At 46.2% G+C, this 26,254-nt stretch overlaps 1 protein-coding gene across 1 annotated transcript; it reads left to right on the top strand.

Moving 5' to 3' along the window:
• The first annotated feature begins 5,221 nt into the window (after positions 1–5,221).
• EFCAB3 (EF-hand calcium binding domain 3) lies at positions 5,222–25,523 on the top strand. The gene is made up of 9 exons (XM_065422851.1): positions 5,222–5,283; positions 12,139–12,212; positions 14,443–14,586; positions 16,465–16,536; positions 17,264–17,390; positions 19,129–19,340; positions 21,382–21,566; positions 22,956–23,078; positions 25,085–25,523. The coding sequence occupies exons 1-9, from the start codon at positions 5,222–5,224 to the stop codon at positions 25,376–25,378; spliced, it is 1,293 nt and encodes a 430-aa protein (XP_065278923.1). The 3' UTR covers positions 25,379–25,523.
• Positions 25,524–26,254: the final 731 nt, after the last annotated feature.

The following is a 26,254-nucleotide window of genomic DNA, read 5'->3' as shown; positions in this document are numbered from 1 at the left end:
GCTGGCCTTGTGATGTAAAGCAGGAGGAACAGAGCCCAGAATCCCAGCCCCCGCTCGCTCTTCTGCTTCCCTGTGCATGGCCGTGTCCGGCCCTTGTCTCTGAGTGGTGCTTTCCTTCGCAGGAGACGGGACAGTCGGCCTGAGGGCGTTTATGAAGAGCGTGATGAGTACGCGGAGACCGTCCCAGGCCGAAAGTAAGTGAGAACAGACGTGCTCTTCGCATTCGTTGCTGACGTGGCCTTACCTGGACCATTGGAGAGCAGCATCGAGTCACTCTCTATTAGGGTGACCAGATGAGATGAAGAAAATATGGGGACACATGGGGGGGGGGGGAGCAAAAAAAAAAAAAAAGCCGAGTGCTGCTGGCAGAGCGAAATATCGGGACAAATTAGTGGGTGCTCTGCACCCACCAGCAGCCAAGCTCCCCTCCCCCTGCCGCCCCACCTCTTCCTCCCCCCATGAGTGCGCGTGTCCCCGCTCCTCCACCTACCTCTCAGCGCTTCCCCCCTGGCCACCGCCAGCACGCTCCAGGAGGAGGGGGAGGAGAGGGAACGTGGTACTCAGGGGAGAAGGCGGGGCTGGGGCGGGGATTTGGGGAAGGGGTTGGAATAGGGGTAGGGAGGGGGCGGAGTTGGGGCGGGGACTATGGGGAAGGGGTTGGAATGGGGGTGGGGAAGAGGTGGGGCAGGGGCGGGGCCTCATGGAAGGGGTGGAGTGGGGGCGGGGCTGGGGGCAGAGGGGGCGTCAAGCACCCAGGGAAAAGAGGGGAAATTGGCGCCTATAGTCACTACGCTGACAGGAGAGCTCTCTCCCATTGACTTAAAGCATCTTCATTAAAGTGCTCCAGCAGCACAACTGTGCCGACACAGCGTGTTAAGTGTAGACCTGTCCTCAGTCACCTAGCGTGACCATGGTGCACATTAAAAGCCCTCGGTGTTGAATGTGACTCTGCTCCCATTGGCTTCCCCGGGCACCGCGTTAGGCCACTGCTGAGCGCTTTGCTTTTCAAAACCCCACCCTCCAAGGTCAGGCCAAGGTTTTCAGAACGGCCTGCCCCAAGGGAGGCAGCTGGGCCCAGATTTTCAAGAGTGCTCAGTGCCCAGGAGTGGGCCACGATTTCCACTGAGCCCTGCTCCTGTCTGAGCCTCTGAAGGGAGTGGCCCGATTTCCAGTAGTGCTCAGCACTGTCCCTGGAATTGAACAGGAGAAGGTGGTGGTTTGACTCTTTTAAAAAATTAGGCCGCTGATTTAGGTTCCTCCATATGGCCCAGCTCCTCAAAGCTACGTATGCCCAGAGCTCCCATTGAAGTCAAAGGGAGTTAGACACCTACATTTTACCTTTGAGGATCTGGACCTTTGGGCCCCCTTCAGGCCCCCTCTTGTGAAAATACTGGCCCCAGTTTTAATGATTTTGCACTTAGGAAAACCCTCCGAATTCCTCTTGAATGAATGCAGGGGGTGGGCCCCTGACTCTACACATGGGAGGGTGAGCTCCTCATGTCAGTCAGGCTTGTAGGATCCCCAGACCACCGGCTTCCACTCAGCTCCAGCACGCTTGGAATCACACATTTCAAACAGAACTTGACTTACCCTTGGTGGAAAAGATGCGGATATCACATGTCTTAAACCGCTCCACTGAGAACACAGGGAGCGGGATCCTGGAAAAAAGCAGCAAGCACCAGGGTTACGGGGTTTAAGGGAATGATCCGGCAAATCCGACGCGCAAGAGTAGCGCCTCCGGAAGTCAGTGGGGCTACTTGTGTGAGTAGTGACTGCAGGACTGCGCTCAACATTTGTTACCACCGGCAATTTTTAAGAGCCAGAGTCTGCCACTAAACATGAGCAGGCGGTTTCCACTGAGGTGCTGGCTATGTCAAAACTCTTATTAAAACACGAGAACCAGCTGAGTCTGGCAGGGTTTTGATTCCCAGTGGCATTAACAGGAGAGGCAGAATGGCCCCGCGCTCAGGGTGCTCGCCTGGAACTCAGAAGACCTGGGATCAATTCCCTACTCGGCCCCAGACTCCCGGTGAGATCTTGGACAAGGCACTTAGGGACAGATTTTTAAAGGTAGTTAGTCATCTAAAGAAGTAGATAGGCACCTAGTAACCGTTTTTTAAAAATTGAAAATCCCACGAGGCCCCGGTGCACATCTGTAGGCCCCTAAATGCCTTTTAAAAATCTGGCCCTTTTAAAAAAATTTAAAAATCGACCTCAGTTTCCCCATCTGTAAAATGAGGATAATAGCACTGCCCTGTCTCTTTAATGTTGTGAGGATAAATACAGTAAAGATGGTGAGGTGCTCCAATAATCACTTTAGATCAACATGCCTGAACAAGAACCTCACTTCCCGATAAACCCAAAGGTTTGAGCTCGCCCATGAGCAGACGGCTTGCGCCATATAAGCTGGAGGTCTTTTGTGGCACTGAAATGGCATTTATATTGGCTCTCTTCTCTGCCCGGGGTGAATTTCACCAGTGCCTTCAGCACCATCAGCAAAAGCCAAAAGGATCCTTCACTTAATATATTGCACTTCATTATTCAAATGTAGCAAACCACCAGCTCACGGGGGTGTGAATTCTGCTCTCAGTGTCTACATCCACACTGGCGTCACTGAGAGCAGAATTTGGCCCAAGATGAGTGGGTGGGTTGGGTGCTGGGGTGCAGTGACACTGGTGTTACACCATTTTAACTCTGTTGGACCAGATCCATTGAACTCGATGGAGCTATACTGGTTGATGGGATCTGGCTCCAGTGGAGAGACTTCTGATTTGCACCAGTGTCTGTGAGAGGAGGATTTGGCCCCAGTGGCCTTAATTGAGATTTTTTACATCTCAAAGAGGTGACGTCAAAAGGTCTAAGGGGACTCTGCTATTTCAAATTATGGGTAAGATTCTGAATAGTTGTCATAGCTACAAGAAAGCAAACAGTAAAACCCCTAATCCTTCTATCTACTTAAAGGGGACAGAGTTGATCCTCGTCACCTGGACTCCATCCTGGCCCACATGGGGATCTACTTAACCCATGAGGAGCTGCAGGAGGCGCTGAAATTCGTGACAGTGGATGGTGAGTCTTTCAGGTCTCCCTGTGCTCCGTGGTAGCGTTCGCGTCGGTGCCAGAAAACCGGGCGAATGCCTGAGCCACATTTTCCCTTACAGCCGATGGGAAGGTGAATTTGAGCCAATTAATGCGAAGAGTAAGTGCTGCCCAGCCAATGACCCAAAGACCTGGTGAGCAAGAGCTTTATTAAAGAGTCTCAGAGGGGTAGCCGTGTTAGTCTGTATAGTAAAAACAACGAGGAGTCCTTGTGGCACCTTAGAGACTAACAACTATATTTGGGCATAAGCTTTTGTGGGCTATAACCCACTTCATCAGATGCAAGGAGTGGAAAATACAGTAGGCAGGTATAAATACACAGCACATGAAAAGATGGGAGTTGCCTTATTGAGTGGGGGGTCAGTGCTAACGAGGCCAATTCAATTAGGGTGGATGTGGCCCATTTCCAACAGTAGACAAGAAGGGGTGAATATCAACCGAGGGGAAATTACTTTTTGTAGTGACCCAGCCACTCCCAGTCTTTATTCAGGCCTAATTTGATGGTGTCAAGTTTGCAAATTAATTCCAGTTCTGCAGTTTCTCATTGAAGTCTGTTTTGGAAGGGTTTTGTTGAAGAATGGCCACTTTTAAGTCTGTTATTGAGTGTCCAGGGAGATTGAAGTGCTCTCCTACTGGTTTTTGAATGTTACAATTCTTGATGTCTGATTTGTGTCCATTTATTCTTTTGCATAGAGACTGTCTGGTTTGGCCAATGTACAGGCAGAGGGGCATTGCTGGCACATGATGGTATATATCACTTTGGTAGATGTGCAGGTGAACAAGCCCCTGATGGTGTGGCTGATGTGGTTAGGTCCTATGATGGTGTCCCTTGAATAGATATGCGGACAGAGTTGGTAATGTGGTTTGTTGCAGGGATTGGTTCCTGGGATAGTGTTTTTGTTGTGTGGTGTGTAGTTGCTGGTGAGTATTTGCTTCAGGTTGGGGAGCTGTCTGTAAGCGAGGACTGACCTGTCTCCCAAGATCTGTGAGAGTGAGGGATCGTCCTTCAGGATAGGTTGTAGATCCTTGATGATGCGCTGGGGAGGTTTTAGCTGGGGGCTGTAGGTGACGGCTAGTGGCATTCTGTTACTTTCTTTGTTGGGCCTGTCCTGGAGTAGGTGACTTCTGGGTACCCTTCGGACTCTGTCTGCTGCTACGCTCCCTGGTCACTGTTCCATTGCTCTCCGGCAGTTCCCCATAGTGACGTGCTTAGAGATGGTAACGTGTGGGTAGAGGTTGGTGTCTCTTGAATGGCTTCTGCTGTCTGTCTCTCAGGCATGCCGTAAAACAGGCAAAAAGCCTCTCTGGTTCACAAGTGTTGCTGGGGGTTACGGATTGTCTGGGCACATGGTGTGGTGAGGTCATAATCACATGGTCTAATGCCCATGGCTGAGCAGGGTTGGGGGCCGGTGAGTTGAATGAAGCTTGTGGCGATTACTACTTCCTGGGCATCCCGAAGTTGATTGTGCTTCGTTAACCATCGTTTAACCTTTTTTACGCTACCTCTTGCACAACAATGGGGACTTAAGACACTAGTCAGTCAGGGTGGGGCAGTACTGAGGCCATATTTCAGGTGTGTCATGGCAGGTTTAGCTGCTTGGCAGAAGCCCCAGTGAGATCGGTATCTCATGGGGGGGAAGTCAAGGCTCTGGAGAGCTCGGAGTACCTCATGATTCTGGATGCAAGTCACAGAGCTGATGGCCCCGATCCATGAGGTGAGGTAGCTGGGAAAGAACAGGGAAACTAGCTCTTAGTCCCCCCACCCCTTATCTAGCCCCATTGCCCGTAAAATCTGAGCACCTCCCAGGCATTAATATATTTTCTCTCATGACCCCCCCTCGTGAGGGAGGAGAGTGCCATTATCCCCATTGTACAGATGGGGAAATGGAGGCACAAAGCAGCTAAGTGCTTGCATAGCAGCGCATCACTAGGGGTTCCTTCCTGAGTCTGTATAGTGGCCTTCCTCTTGCCACCCTCCTCCTTAAAGCTGTCTCCGGTCCCAAGCTCTGGGATCAAAGGAAGTTTAAAGTAGGAGGGAGGAGAAGAGCCTCTGACCCTCTCTGCATGTTTGTCTTACACCCCAGAGAAACCTCAGACGACCTTTGGCCCCATCTCTGAGACCAATATGACTCTGAAATCCCTGCCGAAGAAGATGATGTTGAAACCCCTGCCAAAAAAGACCAGCGGGTGAGTGTGGAGGCGTCCGGGCTGCCATCACCATGGATTGCCAGGTCCTCTGAGCAGGATCCCTGCCTTCACTCCTGCCAGTAAAACACCCAGCACGCTTGATGCAGTAATCAGCATTAATTACCCTTTTTTCCAGCTGAAGGAGCTGGCTCCGTTGGACTCGCCCGTGCCCCCCTGTGGCTGTAATACCGTGTGTGTGTAACTGAGTTTCTGTCTTTCTTTTTCTTCTTGTTTTCATCGAAAATATAAACACATAACGAAACAAAACATATATAAATACACACACCAGATAGAAATAATCTCTCAGGAACAAAATTTAACCTTCATTATTTGCAAAACCTGGCAGGGGCGGGGAACCCTGAACTCATACAGGTCATGCAGGGCATCAGTTAGTAAAGTGACTAATTAGATAAATGAGAACATAACCTATGAGTAATAGGAACTAATATATACTCAACTGCAAAAGTATGCAATCATTTCATGTGTGACCAGACAGCCTCATACTTTTCCCAAGTGTTTCTATTAGACAGAGTCATTTTTTCCATTAATGCAGTAGGAGGGAGGTCACTAAGCCAGTCTGTAAACAAAGGAGGAATTGCAGATTTCCATTTCTCAAAATTAACTCCTTTTGGCCACTAAAATAGTGACTGCAATCCACTTCTTACTGGTAACACCAACTCATTCATCATCCCTCAAATACACAGGCTTGGAGAAGGAAAGAGAGCACGTAAAGTTTTTGAGAGAGCACTGAATATGGAGTTCCAGAACATGTGCATTTCTGGACAGGTATAGAAGATGTGCGAAAGGTTGGCACGTGGCTGTTTGCATATCCAGTATTCGCTGTGCGTTGCCTTAAACACATGTTCTGGAGTCCAGTTGCGCCTGTTTAATATCTTGTTCCGGAAGAATCACAAGGATAAAGAACTTGAAGTAGCTTGTGCATTAATACAGATAGCCTTTATTCTCACAACGGAAACCTGGGAGGATACGTTCGTTTTCCCATTTTCCTTTGAGACTGAGATTGAGAGGGTACCGCAAAGCATTAAGCCATCTAAGTAATTCCTACAAAATGACTTTTGTTTCCATATTTCTTAACATCCTCTTCTAGAGGTGAAAGAGTTGAAAAGGACCAATTGTCCCCTATTCTGGCCTGAATCCTTGAGCAAGCTGCTGAAAGAAGAACCTGTGAAACAGTAAAAGCGGATATTTGTTACATGTTTAATCGAAGGAGGCCAGTCTATCATCTTGTGTTATATCTTTAATTTTGGTTAATCCTTTTTCTATCCAAATTGTCTTAAGCATGGAGTTGGCCTTGATCCTGATGCACGGGTTATCCCATAGTGGTACGAGAAGAGAATTAGTAAGCTCGGATGCTGTGATCATCTTAGTGCATTGCAGGATGCTCCATGTAGATGCAAAGATTGGACTTTTCCCTAAGGGTGTGGGTAGCCTCTTAAGGTATATAAAAGAAGAGAGGGAACCAAATGGCACAGCTAAGCTTTTTTCTATCTCAAACCAGGCCGGTGTGTATGCAGAGCATATATAATAGGACGCATTTGGAATGCTAGATAATATAGATACAGATCTGGCAACCCCATACCTCCAGTTGCCTGGTATTTTTAAGGGTTTTGTGTGACAAGTGAGGCTGGTTTTTATCTCGTATAAATTGCATGATAAGCCTATTTATTTGAGCAAAGAGTGAGGGAGAGACCTTGAAAGGCAACAGGCTAATGATATACAATCAATATATGGCAGATATTCATTCTGTCTATTTCTGTTTTCCCCAGTAAGGATATAGGGAGGAGACGCCACCTCTCTACATCCTTGGACAGTTGTTTTTATATGTAGTCCATATTTATAGAAACAATTTGGGGAAGATTAGGACAAAACACCTAAATAAGTTATTTCCTTGCATCTTGGAAATGGAAAATGCTGAGACTGAGAAGGATCTGGTCTTTTGGATACATTCGTTGCTTGTGATTTATTCCAGTTAAGGCAAAAAACAGAGGTCTCCAGAAATGTAAGCTACACTCTATAATGATGAGATTAATGAGGATGGATTCTTCAATAGTACAAAAATGTCATCAGCATATAAACTGATTTTGTATTCTTTTCTGTTTATAATCACACCTTCAGTGACTGCGGACACATGTACATTGCCAGTGGCTCAAGAGAGAGATAAAAAAGGAGAGGCAAGAGGGGACAGCCCTGTTGTGTCCCTCTTTCTAGCTGAAATATGGGAGAAATAATTCCATTCGTCGATAGTGCAGCGAGGGGAGAGTTGTATAATACACTCAGCCAATTCAGGAATATTGATCCAAATCCGATTTTTTTAGGACAGCCATTAGATGAGGCCATTCAACCCTATCAAAGGCCTTCTCTGCATCTAGAGATAGGGCTATGGAGGGAACATCTGACAACTGAGCTTGCTGGATCAAGTGAGCAATTTTTCTCATGTTCTCAGCAGCCAGTCTTCCTTTCAGGAAACTACCCTGATCTGCATGTGTAATTGATGGGATGTGGCTGCTAAAATTTTTGCAATTAGTTTGCAATCTGTGTTGAATAGAGATATGGGACGGAAGTTGACACCGTTGTGACCATCCTTGTTCTTCTTTAATATGAAAGTAATTAAAGCAGTTTTCGTGTTCTGAAACATGGTTCTCTTTTGGAATGTTTCAGTGAAGACCTTTGAAAGAATAGAAGAGAGCTGATTACAGAATGTTTTGTAGAAATCTGCCAGAAAGGCAGCCATCCATCCCAGGGGCCTTGCTGGAGTTCATGTTTTTTGTAGCCTGTTCAGTTTCTGGTGTTGAGAAAGCTTTGCCCATAAACAACACTTGTTCTGAAGTTAGGGTATTAAAAGGCAGGTCTTGATAGAATTGCTTACATTGATTATTTATATCTGTTGGTTGCAGGATGGCCCTCCCGTCTTCTTGTAATAAGGAAGAAATATTGTTGTTGGCTAGTTCCATCTTAAATCTTCTGGCAAGTGGCTTACCTGCATTATCTCCCCAATCATAATACCTTTGTTTTACCCTGTTGAGTGTACATTTGAACTTGGCTGGATAAGCATTCATTATATTTATATTTGGCATTGATAATGTAGGAGGTTTTCATTATTTGGGTCCGTCTTGTGTGTTTTCTCCAACTCAACTATTTCCTTGGCCGAAAAGTCTAGTAACTTGAGTCCTTCTCTCTTCTTTTGGGAGGCCTACCTTATGCATTCACGCCTTACAGCAGCTTTCAGAGCTTCCCAAAAGATGTATCTGAGGTAACTGAGTGCTTATTTTCTTGTATGAAGTGAGAGATGACACAATCAGCTGTGCAATTAAATTTTGCATCTTTTAGTAGCAGTGTGTTCAGCTTCCAGCGAAGACTTTAATGAGGTGTAACCAGCATCTATGGTAAGTATAATTGGAGCCTGATCTGAAATTATCAATAGTGCTTCCAGGCATGCTGGAATCAGTTCTGAAGACACAAGAAAATTTCAATTCTAGAGTAAGAAGAATGTACTGCAGATAAATACGTATATTCATGCTCCTTGGAGTGTCTTAGTCTCCATACACCTTTTAAATCAAGTTCATTCATTAGTAACGAGGGTTGCCCATTGTGCTTTGAGTGCTGGGTCTCATGTAATTGGATTTGTCCAGACATCTGTCTAGCATAGTATTCCAATTGCCTCCTAGTATTACAGGAGTGTCTTTCTTATTAGAAAGAATGTCTGCAATGTCTTTGAAAAATTCAGAATTACCTCCACTTGGATTGCAAATGCTTCCTAGAATAAACTTTTTTGAGTTGAAACATCTTCAGGAAGAACATTTCTTTCTTCAGGATCAAACCAAGACTGTATACATTGAAAAGTTAATACTATTATGAATTAAGATGGATGTGCTTCTGCTCTTAGAATTCAGTGATGAATGATACTCAAAACCTACCCACATCTTCTTGATTCTATTGGCATCTATTTCTGCTAGATGAGTTTCCTGCAATAAAGCTACCTGGCACTTTTTTGATCCGAGATGTCACAGGATTTTATTTCTTTTGGAAAGTGGATTAAGTCCCCTCACATTCCAGGAGCACGCTCTAAGAAAATTCATGGCAAAATTTAAAAGACATATTAAGATATAAAACCTGATTCTAAAGATACATATTTCCCCATTGATATTGTAAAACCATATCTCCAGGATAAGGTCTATATTTATACATATTAGACACTAGTTAGTTTTAAATTAATTTATGCCTTCAATTGAGCCTCTAAGTGTGTAAGGTATACAAAAAGATCTGTAGTTAACTATCATGTGTCTTACAAATATACTTTGGAACAGAAAATAACAAAAAGTAAGACTTAAAATAAGCCAGAATGGGCAACTTCAGATCCTGATGGCTTCAGTTCTATCTCTCCTCCCCTCCCTATATTATCTAATAATATCCTAAACATCTCTAAATGCATATTTTAAGTCAAATCTTACCCTGTAAATATCATTGGGTATTCTAAGAACATGTATAATGTATTCCTACCTACAGAAGTTTTGATGTATAGTTATGTATGCATATATATATACAGACTCATCATATGAAAATTTACAATTGGTTTGGTAAATCAAATACAAATTAGTACAAAATCTAAATATGAAAAATACAACATAAAAAAAGTTTCATATTCATAGTATGTCAAATGCCCTGCACAAATTGAATAACTAGTGCTATTTAAGGTTAGGTTACAGTCTGTTTTACATGTCGGGAATATTGACTGTTCCACAAGGGACTTGTGGTTACCCTAACACGACCCATCAGAGGCAAAGCTAGTGAAGAGATTCTGTCTAGCAGTGCAAGCTGTGATGATTTGTGCAGATAATACTTCAGGCAGTAGATGGTGCTATATCCCCCAGCTTAGTGTTAAACGGTTACTCTGTGCATTGTGTTGCTATACATTCGTTATTGCTCCGTTTTAAAGGCGACCAACTGAAGAGTTCAGCCTACCTGGTTATTTGCTAGGAATTGGAAGTTTGTGTAAGTGACTATTATCATGTCTACAGGGATACCTAGAAAAACAAACTGATTTTTAAACTTGTTGAGGTTTGCTTTGTACTGAATCCATGGGGAAGGTGAATGGGTACTGGATGCTGTATCCGATGTTGGTCCCCCTCAAGATTTGCTTTATGCCATTGAATGCAGCCCTCTTTTTGTTAAAGAAGTCAGGGAAAAGAGATTTTGTGGCCTTTGTACATAAGGTTTTCAGCTTTCCTAGCAGCATTCATTAACGTTAGTTTATCATTGAACTTCAGCGGCTTGAAGACGATGGGCTTGGGCTTGTCGGATTCCCACCGTCTAGTACCAGGCATTCGATGAGCCCTTTCAACGTCTAATGGGGGAAGCTGAGGGTGGATTTTAAATATGCCAAAGACCAGCTTCTGAAGAAAGCTGATAATATCCACCTTCTCCAGACCCTCAGCAATGCCCAACAGGTGAAGTTTGTTTCTTCAAGTTCTCTTTTCTAAGTCATCCTGGTTTTCTTCCAGTTTGTCTAGTCTAAGCTTTGAGGAGGCCATTTCTTCTTTAATTTCACTGGTTTCAAGGGCAGCCTTTGGCAGCTAATTTTCCAAGTGAGCCATTTGGGGATTTTGCATCACACACCTCTTTAGAGAGGCCATGGATATCTTAATCATGGAGATTGAATCCAGGTGGCCCGTGAGGAATTCTTTCAGTGTCACGATATCCTGGGCTAGGTTCTCCTGTGGCTGCTTGAGTGATGCAGGCTGAGGTCTTTTACTGCTTCTCATTTATTCATTGGGATCCATATTCAGCAGTTTGAAGTTTATCCAGGGGATGAATTTAACCTTTTATGGCAGAAACTTATTGCCAGTTTGCTAAGAGAGTAATGATTAGAGACGAATTGATGTGAGGAGGTCATCTTCCTCACAGATATCATGTGATCTTGGAATTTCATTCTTTCTAACGCTATAATTTGGCAAAACTGGGGCTCCCCAAATCAGCTACCTCCCCACCGGTGCTTTCTCCCCACTGCTTTCCAGGGGAGGAGAGGGAGCAAGCTCACGGGTGGGTGCCCAGCAGTGGCAGAGTTAAAGGTTAATGGCTTGGTTTTTCCCAGGAGCTGAGTACCCACATCTCCTGTGGGAGACTCAGTCCTTTGGTTTGATGGGATAACGTGATTTTAGTCAATTAGGCATTAACATGCCATCGCTGGTAAAATGAGGGTCCGGCTGTAGAATCTTGCCTGTATGCTCGGGGTTCTACTGATCGCCATATTTGGGGTCGGGAAGGAATTTTCCTCCAGGGTAGATTGGCAGAGGCCCTGGAGGTTTTTCGCCTTCCTCCGCAGCATAGGGCAGGGGTCGCAGGCTGGAGGATTCTGTTGTGGGTGGGTCAGCTTTTGTGGCCTGCATCATGCGGGAGGTCAGACTAGATGACCATATTGGTCCCTTCTGACCTTAAAGTCTATGAATCTATGAGTCTTTGGGGAGCTCAGCCCGTAAATGCCAAAGTCGTTGTGCAGCCCTGAGGAAGTTGAGAGGATTGCATAAGAGGGCAGAATCAGACCCTAGAAGTGTCTCCGGAGTGACCCCACAGCATCTCAGTGGTGTTCACATCTGTGTACAACTGATGTGAGAGCAGAATCGGATAATAAACTCTTCTCTGTTAAATTAATGCAACCCCTCTGAAGTCAATAGGATTGCACCAGTGTAGCTGAGAGAGACGTTTGGCCCCCTGCATCATATCCTGCCCTGAATCCATGCGCTCAGCTGCTGTTCCATCAACAGGAGCTGCACATCTGCAGAGGAGTGTCGGTTTGCATCTTTTAATTGTCCTTCTTTCTTGTTGAATGTTGTATGGCAGGGAGTTATCTGGCATCCTCCTAGACAAGAATAAGTGCAAAGCAGCAAAGAACCTGACCAGGGACCAACTAGAAGGTAATGATGCCCCAGTTAGCTGTTTTTCACCTTGAAAGGCAGGTTGACAAAAAGACTGTTCAAGGTTTATTCTTTAGCTTGTTAAATCCTTATTATTTCTACTGCAGTAGCAACTGCGGGGACAGCCCCCACCTGAGGTCAGGGCCCCCTTGTGCTGGGCACTGTACAGACCCAATCCCTGCCCCAAATACCTTACAATCGCAGCTGACCAGACAGACAAAGGAAGTAGGGCTGTCAAGCGATTAAAAAAATTCATTGTGATTAATCGTGTGATTTTAAAAAAGTAATTGCGATTAATTGCATGATTCATCGCACTGTTAAACAATAATAGAATACCATTTATTTAAATATTTTTGGACGGTTTCTACATTTTCAAATATATTGATTTCAATTACAACACAGAATACAAAGTGTACAGTGCTCACTTGGACTGTAAAAAAACAAAAGAAACAGTATTTTTCAATTCACCTCATACAAGTGCTGTAGTGCAATCTCTTTATCGTGAAAGTACAACTTAGAAATGTAGAATTATGTACAAAAAAAACCCTGCATTCAAAAATAAAACAATGTAAAACTTTAGAGCATACAAGTCCACTCAGTCCTACTTCTTGTTCAGCCAATCGCTCAGACAGACAAGTTTGTTTACATTTGCAGGAGATAATGCTGCCCGCTAATTGTTTACAATGTCACCTGAAAGTGAGAACAGGCATTTGCATGGCACTGTTGTAGCCGGCGTTGCAAGATATTTACTTGCCAGATGCGCTAAAGATTCATATGTCTCTTCATGCTTCGACCACGATTCCAGGGGACATGCGTCCATGCTGATGACAGGTTCTGCTAGATAACAATCTAAAGCAGTGCGGACCGACGCATGTTCATTTTCATCATCTGAGTCAGATGCCACCAGCAGAAGATTGATTTTCTTTTTTGGTGGTTCGGGATCTGTAGTTTCCGCATCGGAGTGTTGCTCTTTTAAGACTTTTGAAAGCTTGCTCCACACCTCGTCCCTCTCAGATTTTGGAAGGCACTTTAGATTCTTAAACCTTGGGTCGAGTGCTGTAGCTACCTTTAGAAATCTCACATTGGTGCCTTCTTTGCATTTTGTCAAATCTGCAGTGAAAGTGTTCTTAAAATGAACAACATGTGCTGGATCTTCATCCGAGACTGCTATAACATGAAATATATGGCAGAATGCGGGTAAAACAGAGCAGGAGACCTACAATTCTCCCCCACGGAGTTCAGTCACAAATTTAATTAATGCATTATTTTTTTAACAAGTGTCATCAGCATGGAAGCATGTCCTCCGGAATGGTGGCCGAAGCATGAAGGGGCATACGAATGTTTAGCATATCTGGCACATAAATATCTTGCAATGCCGGCTACAAAAGTGCCATGCAAATGCCTGTTCACACTTTCAGGTGACATTGTAAATAAGAAGCGGGCAGCATTATCTCCTGTAAATGTAAACAAACTTGTTTGTCTGAGCGGTTGGCTGAACAAGAAGTAGGACTGAGTGGACTTGTAGGCGCTAAAGTTTTACATTGTTTTGTTTTTGAGTGCAGTTATGTAACAACAAAAATCTACATTTGTAGATTGCAGAGATTGCACTGCAGTACTTGTATGAGGTGAATTGAAAAATACCATTTCTTTTTTGTCATTTTCCCAGTGCAAATATTTGTAATAAAAAAAAATATAAAGTGAGCACTATATACTTTGTATTCTGTGTTGTAATTGAAATCAATATATTTGAAAATGTAGAAAAACATCCAAAAATATTTAATAAATTTCAATTGGTATTTCTATTGTTTAACAGAGCGATTAAAATGGCAATTAATTGTGATTAATTTTTTTAATTGCGGCTACTTTTTTTGAGTTCATCGTGTGAGTTAACTGCGATTAATCGACAGCCCTAAAAGGAAGTGTCACTCCCTCTTTTGCAGATAGGGGACTAAGGCACAGAGGGAATAAGTGAATTCACACAGGAAACCTGTGGCAGAGCTAGGAGCTGAACCCAGGTCACACGAGTCCCATAACCACAAGATCCTCTTGCCTTTCCTCTGGTTCCATGATTCTCTTACCATATTGTTTCATTGACCAGGGTAGAATCTTTGTGTTGGCATAAAAAAAAAAGCGCTAGGCATTATGCCCCTTGGTTTCCAAAGAGCGTAGTACATGAAGTTCGTACATCCCACCTGACGTAACTGGTGGTACTTTCCCTACATGCCCACAGCTTTCCACCAGGCCTACAGTTTCTTCAGTAAGGACGCAGATGGCAGTATTGACCTACAAGGCTTGGAGACGACTGCAAAGAAGCTGGGGATTAGTTTAACCGAACAAGAGGCCTACGACGAGCTGTCATATGCTGATGTGGACGGTGAGTGTACACAATCATCCCGGGTTTAGTCCACAGTGGTACGTTCCAAGGGTCTGTGTTTGTGAGTATGTGGCGTGGTGCTCCCTTGGTGCCATGCTGCTTGCTGCCTGGCAGAGGTTTGTGCTAACTCCAGCCGGAGCAATGGAGTGCCTGGTCTGTTACGAAGTGAGAGACCAGCTCAGTGTGAAAGCAGGGCTCTTACAGGGGAAATGGGCAAAGTGGTGGGCGGAGGGGGGGGAGCTGTGCATAGGGCTAGCTCCAGGATGGGCGGGGAGTGCACTAGGCTAGCAACATGCTGATCCAAAGGGGTAGGGGCCAAGGGGGGATGGGACTATGCCCCGCCTCCTCATCAGGCAGCACCGTGAAGGGCACCATGTGAATGGGTGATGGGAGAGGGATAGCTCAGTGGTTTGAGCATTGGCCTCCTAAACTCAGGGTTGTGAGTTCAATCCTTGAGGGGGCCATTTAGGGATCTGGGGCAAAAATCTGTCTGGGGATTGGTCCTGCCCTGAGCAGGGGGTTGGACTAGATGACCTCCTGAGGTCCCTTCCAACCCTGATATTCTATGAGTTTGCCCAGCAGCTGTGCCAGCCCTCTCAAGAGGAATCCTGGCTGAGTCCACAAGAATTCTTCCTTGGGCTGCCCTGACACTCTAACCAGTTGGTGTACAGCAGACACCATTAGCACACATCTCTCGCACACACATGAGGAGCCCGGATTAGAACCCGAGTCTTTCTGCTCCCAGAACCGCCCCTCTGCAAGCCTCCAAAGCAAGTCCCTCTCTGTGGCAACACTGACTCATACATACAAGACCCCTCCTCAGCCCTTTCCAATGCAGCCAGTGGCTTAAAGCCACATTTGGGCCCAAAATGTGTTGATCCGGGTTTCAAAGTGGGATTCACTAAGGTTTTCTCCTCTTGTAGTCCTCCCCCCCTGCCCTCCCATGCACACAGGTCAGAAGCAGGCCAGCCATACAGCTATCACTAGGGCCCTACCAAATTCACGGTCCATTTTGGTCAATTTCATGGGATTTTAAAAATTGTAAATTTCATAATTTCAGCTATTTAAATCTGAAATTTCACAGTGTTGTAATTGTAGGGCTCCTGACCCAAAAAGGAATTGTGTGTGGGGGGGGGAGGGGGGGGTCGCAAAGTTATTGTAAGGGGGGTTGTGGTACTGCTACCCTTACTTCTGCGCTGCTGCTGGCCGCGCCGCTGCCTTCAGAGCTGGGCAGCTGGAGAGCGGCGGCTGCTGGCAGGAACCCAGCTCTGAAGGCAGATCTGCCGCCAGCAGCAGCGCAGAAGTTAGGATGGCATGATATGATATTGCCACCCTTACTTCTGCGCTGCTGCCTGCAGAGTTGGGCCCTCAGTCGGCAGCCGCCACTCTCCGGCCGCCCAGCTCTGTAGGCAGCAGCACAGAAGTAAGGGTGGCAATACCACGAACCCCCTAAAATAACCTTGTGACCCACCCGCAACTCCCTTTTGGGGCAGGACCCGCAATTTGAGAAACACTGGTCTCCGTGTGAAATCTGTACAGTGTAGGGCAGAAGCACACACAAGACCAGATTTCACAGGGGGAGACCAGATTTCACGGTCCATGACACGTTTTTTGGTAGGGCCCTAGCTCTCACTCTCTGACACAGGCTCCCGTGAGCAACATGGCCTCAGAACTTAGACAGACCCATGCTGATGACAACCAGTGGAGTGGGGGAGGTATTATGCACTTGTCTAGCGTGGATCTTAGCAACAAAGCCCCTTCTCCGCCAGCACTCAGGGGAAGGCGCCTGTAGCCAACCTGGCCTGGAGTAGGCCCATTACTACCCTGTCCCTGGGGTGAAAGGCGCTTGATCAGTGGGAAATGCTGTTTACCTTGCAGGAGATGGGAAAGTGAACTTCTCTGATTTTCTGACCATTGTCAGCGACAACAAGCGCTTCATCCAGGCTGTAGGTGAGTGCGGTGAACCCAGCTCAGCCAATGGGATTGGCCACAGTCCTCCCAGCCACGTTAGTGTGTGGCCAGAGAACCCCACTTACCTAGAGGCATCGGTGTTACCTGAACCTTGGGGCGATCTGGAGTTCACGTGACGTGGACTCAGACATCAGCATCTGGGGTCCCCCCCAAAGAATGAGCTCGCGCACAGCTGGGCCCCGTTCGAAACAGCTGTACAAAGCCTTGACAATCCAGCTCAGGGGGAGGAGGCCGCTGCTGAGCGCCAGGCTGAGACCTGGGGGCACAGAGAAGAGTGCAAGCACTGGCACAGCTCCCCAAGGTAGCCTGGCTCATGGGCAGGAACCACCATGAAAGGGGAGTGATGACGGGGAGCCCAGGAACCATAGGGCATATAAGCGGCATTCAGATAGCCAGGGTGAGGTCAATCAAAGCTGTGCTCCACATACTCAATCTGAGACTCTCTGCCTGGAACACCGGGACCAAATCTGCCTCTTCCAAAGCGGAGGGGGAGCAGCATTCTCTGGAGATACTATGCTTCCTTGGGCGATGGGAGAGGGCAGTGAGAAGTACCCCTTGCACCAGGCAGGAGACATACTCCCACACATGCGTACACCATACTTTGCCCAGAGGAAACCTTGTTGGAGGTCACTGGTGCTGACTGCGGTCTCTGAAGCAGATGGGTTGGTGGGGTGGGCGCTCTGATTGACGTGCATCTCCTCCCCAGCCCCCGAGAAAGGCAGCCTGGAGGACTTTGATTCCATCGACGCCACGGGAATCCTGCTCTTTGAGGTCCTGTCAAAGCTGGTGGAAATGTCAGCTCTGCCCAGGAAGGCCATGCTTGAAATAGTCAGGTGAGTGCTAAAAGCTCTAGCAAGGTCTCCAAAGAGGGGAAAGGAGATCTCCATTTCATAGGCTCGGCGGAGTCAAACAGCGGGCTCAGGGCCAGACTTACAAAGGTATTTAGGCACCTAAAAATGCAGATAGGCACCTAATGGGGTTAACAAAAGCATCTAGGTGAGTTAGGCCCTAACTTGATTGGAAGTCAATTGGAATTAGGCCTCTAACTCACTTAGGCGCCTAGTGGAATTTACAGTAGTGGTTATCTGCATCTTTCCGTACTTAAATACCTTTGTAAATCTGGCCCCAGTTCTTTAGGCACATAAGTGAGCAGTGTACCTGTGTAGAAAAGGCCAGCCATATAAATGAGGACAAAACAGGGCCCTGTAGATATATTTCATACCTCCTCCCTCTGCCCCCTGGAGAACAAAAACACACCTGTTCTATCTGCCATATGGCACACACCAAAAAGCACATCCCTCTTCTCTACATAGCCCTTATGACCTTACCTCCAGCTCACCGCATAAGCCTCCCAGCCTGTCTGCTTTCATCAAGCTGGAGCATTGTCTGCTTTCATCAAGCTGGAGCATTGTCTGCTGGCTTCTCCTTGGCAAGCTACACCCTTGCAGGGTATGAAAGACGAGGATGGCTGCAGGCTGTGTGAAGGAAATCTGTGGGTAGTGGGGGCCGACCTCTGGGCTAAATCAGAATCGCCAACCTATCTTTAAAGGTGACCTGCAAAGAAAAAGAGGTGCTATGGTTTGCTTCCTTATGGTGAGTAGAGAAGGCCTGGAAAAGATTTTGTCACCCTTAGGAGTACGGTTGTCAAGTCTTGCCTTTCCAGGTCTGGTTGGAGGACTCGGCGGTATGGTCTCAGAGCTTTCTCTGCCCTTTATCAGCAGGGTGGGGAGCTGAATCCTTAAGACAGAGAGCCCTTCTCCCAAGTGTTTTAAGATGCTTTGAAAAACAAGGGCGCTAGACTCGGTTACTCTTCCTCTCAATGAACCGTATCTTCCACCCAGGGGCGGCTCTATGTTTTTTGCCGCCCCAAGCACGGCAGTCAGGCGGCTTTTGGCAGCACGCCTGCGGGCGGTCCGCTTGTCACGCAGATTCGGCGGCATGCCTGCGGGAGGTCCTCCGGTCCCGCGCCTTCAGCGTCCCCACCGCTGAAGCCGCGGGACCAGTGGACCTCCCGCAGGCATGCCGCCAAAGGCTGCCTCATTTCCGCCATCACAGCGACCGGCAGGCCGCCCCCCGCGGCTTGCCGCCCCAGGCACGCGCTTGCTTCGCTGGTGCCTGGAGCCGCCCCTGCTTCTACCATGAGCAGTCTTACTGAAATCAACAGGGTACAGTGCTATTCAGTGTGCACCAGGGTATCCCAATGGGATCCAAAGAGCATTAATCTATCTGAGTAGAAATCCCTTCCTTCTCACAGTGAATCAGGATTCAGTTTCTGGATATTGCAGGTACCATAATCCAACCAGTTCTCTAGCTGTCCAGAGAGTCTCCAAGGAGACATAAGAGCTGAATTTATGCTAAAGTTTAAAAAAAAAAACTAAAAATAGGGGGGAAAAAACTTTCAAATCCTCCCCAGCCTCCTCTATGCAACATAAAGCAGGAAAAGGACACAAGCTCCATTCCCCTCCCCGCTTTGCTAGCCCCCGTTAAAGAAGGTGAAAAAGGCTGTTCGCTGGTTATAGCTGTCCTGGGTGTAGAGTGTTTGGTGACACTGCGCCATCTTTCGTCTTCTAGTTACTACCGGCAGAAGTTCCTGGCGTCCACTGGCAGGAGGGCCTGGATAGATGCTGGCAGCTTAATGGACCATGGGAAGGGGCTCCACACGCTCCGAAAAGCCCCAACTCCTCAGAGAGGCAGAGTCACTCCTATGTCTGCTTTTGCAGGTGCTGCCCGTATCTCAGTGATGAATGACAAAGAGCTGGAAGCCTACGTGGAAACCCTCAGGGGTAAGAACTGCACGTGGCAGTTGTGTGTCTGAGTGGGAATTTCAGTGGAGGTGCCAAAGAGGCAGAAGGCCCATTTGGGGGTCACAGCTATTCACTGCAGCATCCTGTGTCCATTGCCAGTAAGGAGAAGTCCTCTCTCCCTACCAGATTTTTGAGCTTTGGATCAGGGCCGAGGTTAGCAAATCTTTTTTGCTACCTGCACCCACCCACTGCTTGGACTCCTCAAAGACATGAGTGATAGGAGGAAGCATAATCTTGTAGTGAAAGTGCAAGACGCCTGGGTTCTCTTCCCAGCTGTGCCACAAACTCATTGGGTGATCTTGGGCAAATCACTTCAGATTTATAGAAGTGGCCACTGATTTGGGATGCCTCCAAGCCAGGACTAGAACCCAGATTTGCCAGTTCCAGATCACTTATTTGAGTAATCAAATGGGGAGGATGGTACTCTTCCAAGCTCCACCCACAAAATAAGCTCCACCCCTGTGAATCACCAGACTGACACCTTTCAAATGATCAAAATATGATCATCTGTTCTCTGAGCTGCACTGGGCACCTTGAACTTAGTTCTTCCCTCAGTGGGGCTTGAATATACCTCTGGGCTCTGGTAGGCTCTTTAGATTTGCTTCTTTCTTGATTGGTTAAAAAAAAAAAAGGAGTCATCTCTCCCAGATGCCACCCATTGATGGCACCAAAATGGGAAGTCACTCACAGTAAATTGTGTAGATCTCCTTTCTTACATGAGGAATGAAATAGTTGACACATATATTATCAGCACTGTCACCATGTAGAATAAATATAAAATGGGAGAATTAAAGTTAGCTTAAGGTTGGTTAAAGAAATATGGGTTGTAAAGAAAGGCCTTGAAAGTAAAGAGTTATAAGGCCCGAAGGAATGAAGTAGGGAGGGTGTCTGGTTCAAAGAATAACTAATGAGATAAGGGGAAGTTTCTAAAAAGGCTTCTGACCAGTACGGGTGACTGGTTTTAAATAAGACAAAAAGAATCTGTTTTAAAAAGAGCCAACATGGCCCTTCCCACCCCACATACCAGTGTTATCTCAAAAAATAGGGCCTATGTTAACCCAGGTACAAAGGAAAAACTGTGTCAGCAAGATGGATGGGAAGAGATAAGGAGGAAAGGCCTTGGGGAGAAAGGAGGTTGTAATCTTATCTGGATTAAGACTGGAAATAAGGGTGAACTGTCTCCAGTTGGCTTTTACCTGAAGTCAGTAATTGGCAATGACATCACTCGTTTTTTAAAAGGTATAAAAAAGGTAAACTCTTCAAGGGTTCATTGCTAATACCCGCCTGACCACATTGGAGCAAACCAAGATGGGTCTAAGCACTCTTGGGTGTTAGCCCATTTGTAAGTATCTTGATCAAATGCTTATAAATGTTTTGTTACATTCGGATGTAGTAAATTGCTTATTATTTAGGCTTTGTAGGCGTGTTTAGAGCAATTGTATAAGTACCTTTTGGCCTCTGGATTTAATAAAGCAATTTATGATTAAATTAGTCATGATAATATCCTGCGTAAATAATAATTCCAACACACAAGGGAACCTTAAATAACTGTTTAGTTCTTCTTGGTGGCTGCTCGGTGTATAATAGCTCATGGGCTACCAAGGAGTCCATCTCTAGTTCTTAGGACCTATGGCTAAGACTTTCAAAGGTGGCCTCTAATTTTGGATGTCTCCGTTTATGGTTTCCCAACTTTAGACACTTGTGGGTTGATTATTCTGAGGTGCTGAGCACCCACAACTCTTTGCCTACAGCTGGAATAGTGGGGGCTCAACACTTCTGAAAATTAGGTACTAGATCTGTAAAGTTGGGCACCCAAAATCAGAGGCTGGCCCAATTTTCCATGTGTTTTACGGAAAGTAAGTTACAAAAAAAGGAGGAAAAGTGAATAGGGGAGATCTCAGAATGTGTAGTCCTGCCTTGTTGGATTGGTCATAGAATGGGAGAGCCAAGGGCTAGAAAACAGATGGTGGGTACTGTGTCCAATTAGTGATATCCATTCTTTTCTTTTCCCCTTTGCTAGCAAGCAGTGTCCCCTCCGACAGTCCTTATGCTCAGGTACCCATCTTCCCATTGCTTCCCAACCGGGATGGAATGACAATACCGAAGCCAAAAAAAGACTTGCAGAAGCTGGAGATGCAGAGAAGGAAAGAGCCTATATCGTCGTTTGAAAACCATTTTTTCCATAAAAGAAACTGGCTGCGCAAGGCAAGATAAGGAAACAGTTAATCTATGTAATAACAGATGACACACAAGGGCGGGTCTGAGTTGTTGTGCTGTAGATTCTTCCCCATTGAAATGTGTGGGGTTAGCACACATCCCTTCAACGCTTACATTCCCTTGGACTCAATGGGTCAAATTCAGTGATGTCAACGGGGTGTGACTCTGCGTAAGCCTGGAGTCGTCTAAGGTGATGTAATATACACATTGAGGGTGACGGAAGGAAGTGTTAATTACACAAACTTAACTTCCTTTTAGATCTTTTTAGACTCATCTCTGAATGTGGCCACCGGAAAATTGTTCCCAGAAATGTTCTTGAAATGAATCTATGAATGCTGCATCGTTTAACCTGCAGTTGGTACAGCTGGCACACTGTGGCTGTATATATGTTTGAGATTACATAAAGTGGGGAATTCTGGTGGTTTGTATACCTGGCATTCACCAGAGGTAAAATGGATAGAATAGCTCTCCCCTTTGCAGCCCAGAAAGCCCAATACCTCTGGGTGACTATTCCAGGTAAGACAGGGATACACTTTTACAGGGAAGCAAATAGCCTTGATTTCTCTTAAACATATTAGGCTGGCTGAAAAGGGTGTGGGTTTGATTCCTGTCCTAAAAGCGTTGAGGCAGGAGATTCTGGCTGAATTCCCCCATGTTCCCAGCTGCCACAGATTTAAAGAATATATGATAACATGATAGCCTGATGGATTGTCTTGGTGGGATGATTAAAGGAATGAATCCTACCATGAATGCAGCAGAAGAGACCAGCCAGCTGTCCGTCCCACAAAACAGCCTTGGTCTCTCACTTCCCAATCTCAAGATATGACCAAGTGACCCAGACCACACAAGACACTTAATGAGGATGTCTACTTTCTCTGTTGTCCTCCACAACACACACCCTGAGATGTGTGGACACCTGATGGGAAATCATGGCTGTGCGTGACAACACTGAAAGATCTTTTCTGAGCAGCAGGCTGTGCTTCCTCCTCTTGGGGACAGTCCTGGAGCATAACAGTACTGAAAGTAGATAGGCCAAACCCTGCTCTTGTATATTGCAGTGTAAATCTAGACTAGTAACGTCATTGACTTCAATGGAGTGAGTCTGGATTTACACGGGTGTACCGAGAGCAGAATTTTGCCTTGTACATATACTCTGGTAGCCTTCCATTGCTGAGCTAGGGCTAATCAGATCTCACGCTTCAGCCTGACTGCTGCAGGAAGGAATTTCCCCAAATGTGCGACACTAAACAACTGGCCGGGTGCATTAGAGAGGGGTTTGTTGTCCCTGAAAGCAGTAGGTCACAGCCACTGCCTGAGGCAAGAGGCCTGTCTTGATGGACCATTGGTAAAGCCTCTCTTGCTGTCTTTTTCAATCAGGCAACTGCGTTCAAACCTCCTGATTACTTCAGAGACCGGAAAACCTCCCTTAGTCTCGGCCCTCACTTGATGGAGAGGCGACACCGTTTGACTATAGAAGACCTGCGTGAGATACGACTAGATGTGAGTACAAAGTCTACCACCCCTTCCAAAGAATTCCTCCCTCCTTTGTCTCTGGTATTTTAGGAGATAACCAGTTTGACACTCCATCAGATCCTCGCCAATCAAACACACTCTTCTTCCAAGGACTGGCTGGCTCACGGCATTAGGAATGGGGTATGGCAGTGTTTCCCAAACTTGGGACGCCGCTTGTATAGGGAAAGCCCCTGGCGGGCTGGGCCGGTTTGTTTACCTGCCCCGTCCGCAGGTCCGGCCGATCGTGGCTCCCACTGGCCGCGGTTCACTGCTCCAGGCCAATGGGAGCTGCTGGAAGTGGCGTCCAGTACATCCTTCGGCCCGTTGGCCTGGAGCAGCGAACCGCGGTCAGTGGGAGCCACAATCGGCCGAACCTGCGGACACGGCAGGTAAACAAACCGGCCCGGCCCGCCAGGGGCTTTCCCTACACAAGCGGTGTCTCAAGTTTGGGAAACACTGGGCTATGGGGGCCCTTTCATCTCCAGGGCACTACTTTGGATGCCGACTGGGTTGCTAGCGATGAAAAGATGGCTCTTTTGTGGTCTTTATAAAAAGAGTTCAGTCTTGGTGAACAGGGGCCACGTCACACGAACCAGCATCCATCCCAGCTGGCCTCGTTGTTTCCCCTTTTTGGAGGTCAAAAGAGATGGCCATGGCCACCTAATGCTACCCTTTCACCTAGCAGCCATCCGGTCAGGGCAGGAGTGAGGGGCAGCATACGGACGTTTGCACTGCCACACTGCCCCTACTGTAGAGAAAGGACTTCAGCTCCCAGTGTTGTCAATCTGACCCCTTCCCGACAGAGAGTAAAATGTCTCTCTGGAGTTGCTCCATTTTGCTTGTTGAAACATAAAGCTGCTTAGTATATGGCACAAATTCAGATCTGATGTAAGCAAATGCAACTGAAACTGCTGGGCGTGCGAAGTGCTCAGCGTCTCTGAAAATCAGACCACTTTTATAGGGACTTCATTTTACGTACTCAGATTGGAAACACTTGTCCTGAGGTCCTCACTGCTCTGCATGGACATTAAAGATTCCATCTGCTATTTTCTGTAACAGTTAGAGGAGCTGACCCAGTCTACTTGGTCAAGACTTCCCTCCCCTCAAATTGTTTGCACGTTTTCAGCCTGATTGCTGCCCTCTGCCCCCAGAGGTGGCTGCATTTCAGTGGTGCTTTGAAGCCCTTTGAGACAAAAGATGTTACAGAAATGTATGATTATCAGTAACCCAGATAGTACAAATTAGTGGGTTGCTGGTGCTCCATACCCTTGTTCCACCCTGATTGTCATCTGGCAACCATTCTTCCTCTCCCAGAGGCATATGCAAGGGTTAGGAGCAGCAAGTACAAATACCATTGGATATTACCACTTAGATACAGTAGCACGAGGATGGGGACCTTAGAAATATTGTAGGAACTGGGGTATATGCACAACCCTTTATAACACAGTGACTGTAGTTACACTGAAGTTCCAGTGTAATTACAAGGTGTAACCCATACAATTAACTTTCTGGTGAAAGGATTTTAACTAAGCATCTGTATTACTTCATGCAATTCCTTGAAATTACTATGAAGTATGAAACCAAAGGGATAATAATAAATAAGTCAGTTAATCTTTCCGTTACATAAATTGGTGATACACCCCTACCTTGATATAACCCGATATAACGTGAATTCGGATATAACGCGGTAAAGCAGTGCTCCGGGGGAGCAGGGCTGCGCACTCGGTGGATCAAAGCAAGTTCAATATAATGCGGTTTCACCTATAACGCAGTAAGATTTTTTTGGCTCCCGAGGACAGCGTTATATCGAGGTAGAGGTGTATTTACTGGCATCTACTTGCAGTCAGTGCATGATAAAGGGCATCCAGGATCTTTTTTTGACAACCTCACACCTCCCATCTGTCAGACTTCTGCAGTAGCTGGTTTCCATTTGGGTACAGATCTGGCTCCATGCTACTCTGCAGCCTCTTTCAACCTCCATCTCTTCTCCATAGGTGAAAAGGGTAACTGAAATGTACAAGGAGGGGATGGCACTCAAGGAGAGGAATAGGATGCTGAGACTGTGGCGGAGGTTGCACGGTGGACAGATTGGGCTGGAGTCAGGGAACCACAGCTTCTACCACACTTTCTCCACCTACTCCTGGTCATGGAACGCTCGCCAAGAGCTGGTGACACCCAACGAACTTCAGCAGTACGATAACAAACTGTACCGCAGAGAACATACCTCAGCCCGCTCCGATGACAGCGAAGTCAAGGGTGGGATAAGGAAAGGAAAAGAAAGGAAATGAGAAGAAAGAGCCATACTGCTCCATTTTCTTAACATCACTGTTGACTACTGTCCTCCTTCACATCCCATGATTTTTCCCTATAACAATCTCAGGCTCTTACACAGGTCACACTGTCTGAGGGTAGGAAAGAACTGTTTCCCCTTTGCATACTGGCTAATACAATGATAATTAAAAGAGAAACATGTTTTTCTTCTACCGGTCTCCGCTCTTTCTCTATAACAATCACTGGCTTCAGGAATATCACTATAGGGGTTACACAAGAGGATAGATTTGGGGGAGCGGTATCAAGATTCCTCTATTCTATTCCTAGCTCTGCCACTGACTTTCTGTTCCTTGGTTTTCCCATCTCTGAAATGGGGCTCCTACTTACCTCAGAGGGAGAGAAGCTGCAGGGAGTTCAATGACTGATTACTAGGGCTGTCGATTAATTGCAGTTAACTCATGCGATTAACTCAAAAAACTTAACTGCGATTAAAAAAATTAATTGAAATTAATCACACTGCTAAACAATAGAATACCCATTGAAATTTATTAAATATTTTTGGATGTTTTCCTACATTTTCAAATATATTGATTTTGATTGCAACACAGAATACAAAGTGTACAGTGCTCACTTTATACTATTTTTTATTACAAATATTTGCACTGGGAAAATAAGTAGTATTTTTCAATTCATCTCCTACAAGTACTGAAGTGCAAACTCTTTGTCATGAAAGTGCCATTTACAAATGGAGATTTTTTTTTTTGTTACATAAACAACAAGGAGTCTGGTGGCACCTTAAAGACTAACAGATTTATCTGGGCATAAGCTTTCGTGGGTAAAAACCTCACTTCTTCAGGTGCACCTGAAGAAGTGAGGTTTTTACCCACGAAAGC

The sequence above is a fragment of the Emys orbicularis genome, chromosome 25, assembly GCF_028017835.1.
Source record: "Emys orbicularis isolate rEmyOrb1 chromosome 25, rEmyOrb1.hap1, whole genome shotgun sequence".
Classification (NCBI taxonomy): Eukaryota; Metazoa; Chordata; order Testudines; family Emydidae; genus Emys; species Emys orbicularis.
Note: the sequence above shows the minus strand (reverse complement) of the source record. Positions and strands in the feature narration are given on the sequence as shown.

Coding starts and splice junctions, on each gene's coding strand:
- EFCAB3 (XM_065422851.1), top strand. CDS start 5,222: ATGACTCTGAAATCCCTGCCGAAGAAGATGATGTTGAAACCCCTGCCA. Junction 14,587..16,464: donor GTCATATGCTGATGTGGACG/GTGAGTGTACAC, acceptor TTTACCTTGCAG/GAGATGGGAAAGTGAACTTC. Junction 23,079..25,084: donor TGCGTGAGATACGACTAGAT/GTGAGTACAAAG, acceptor TCTTCTCCATAG/GTGAAAAGGGTAACTGAAAT.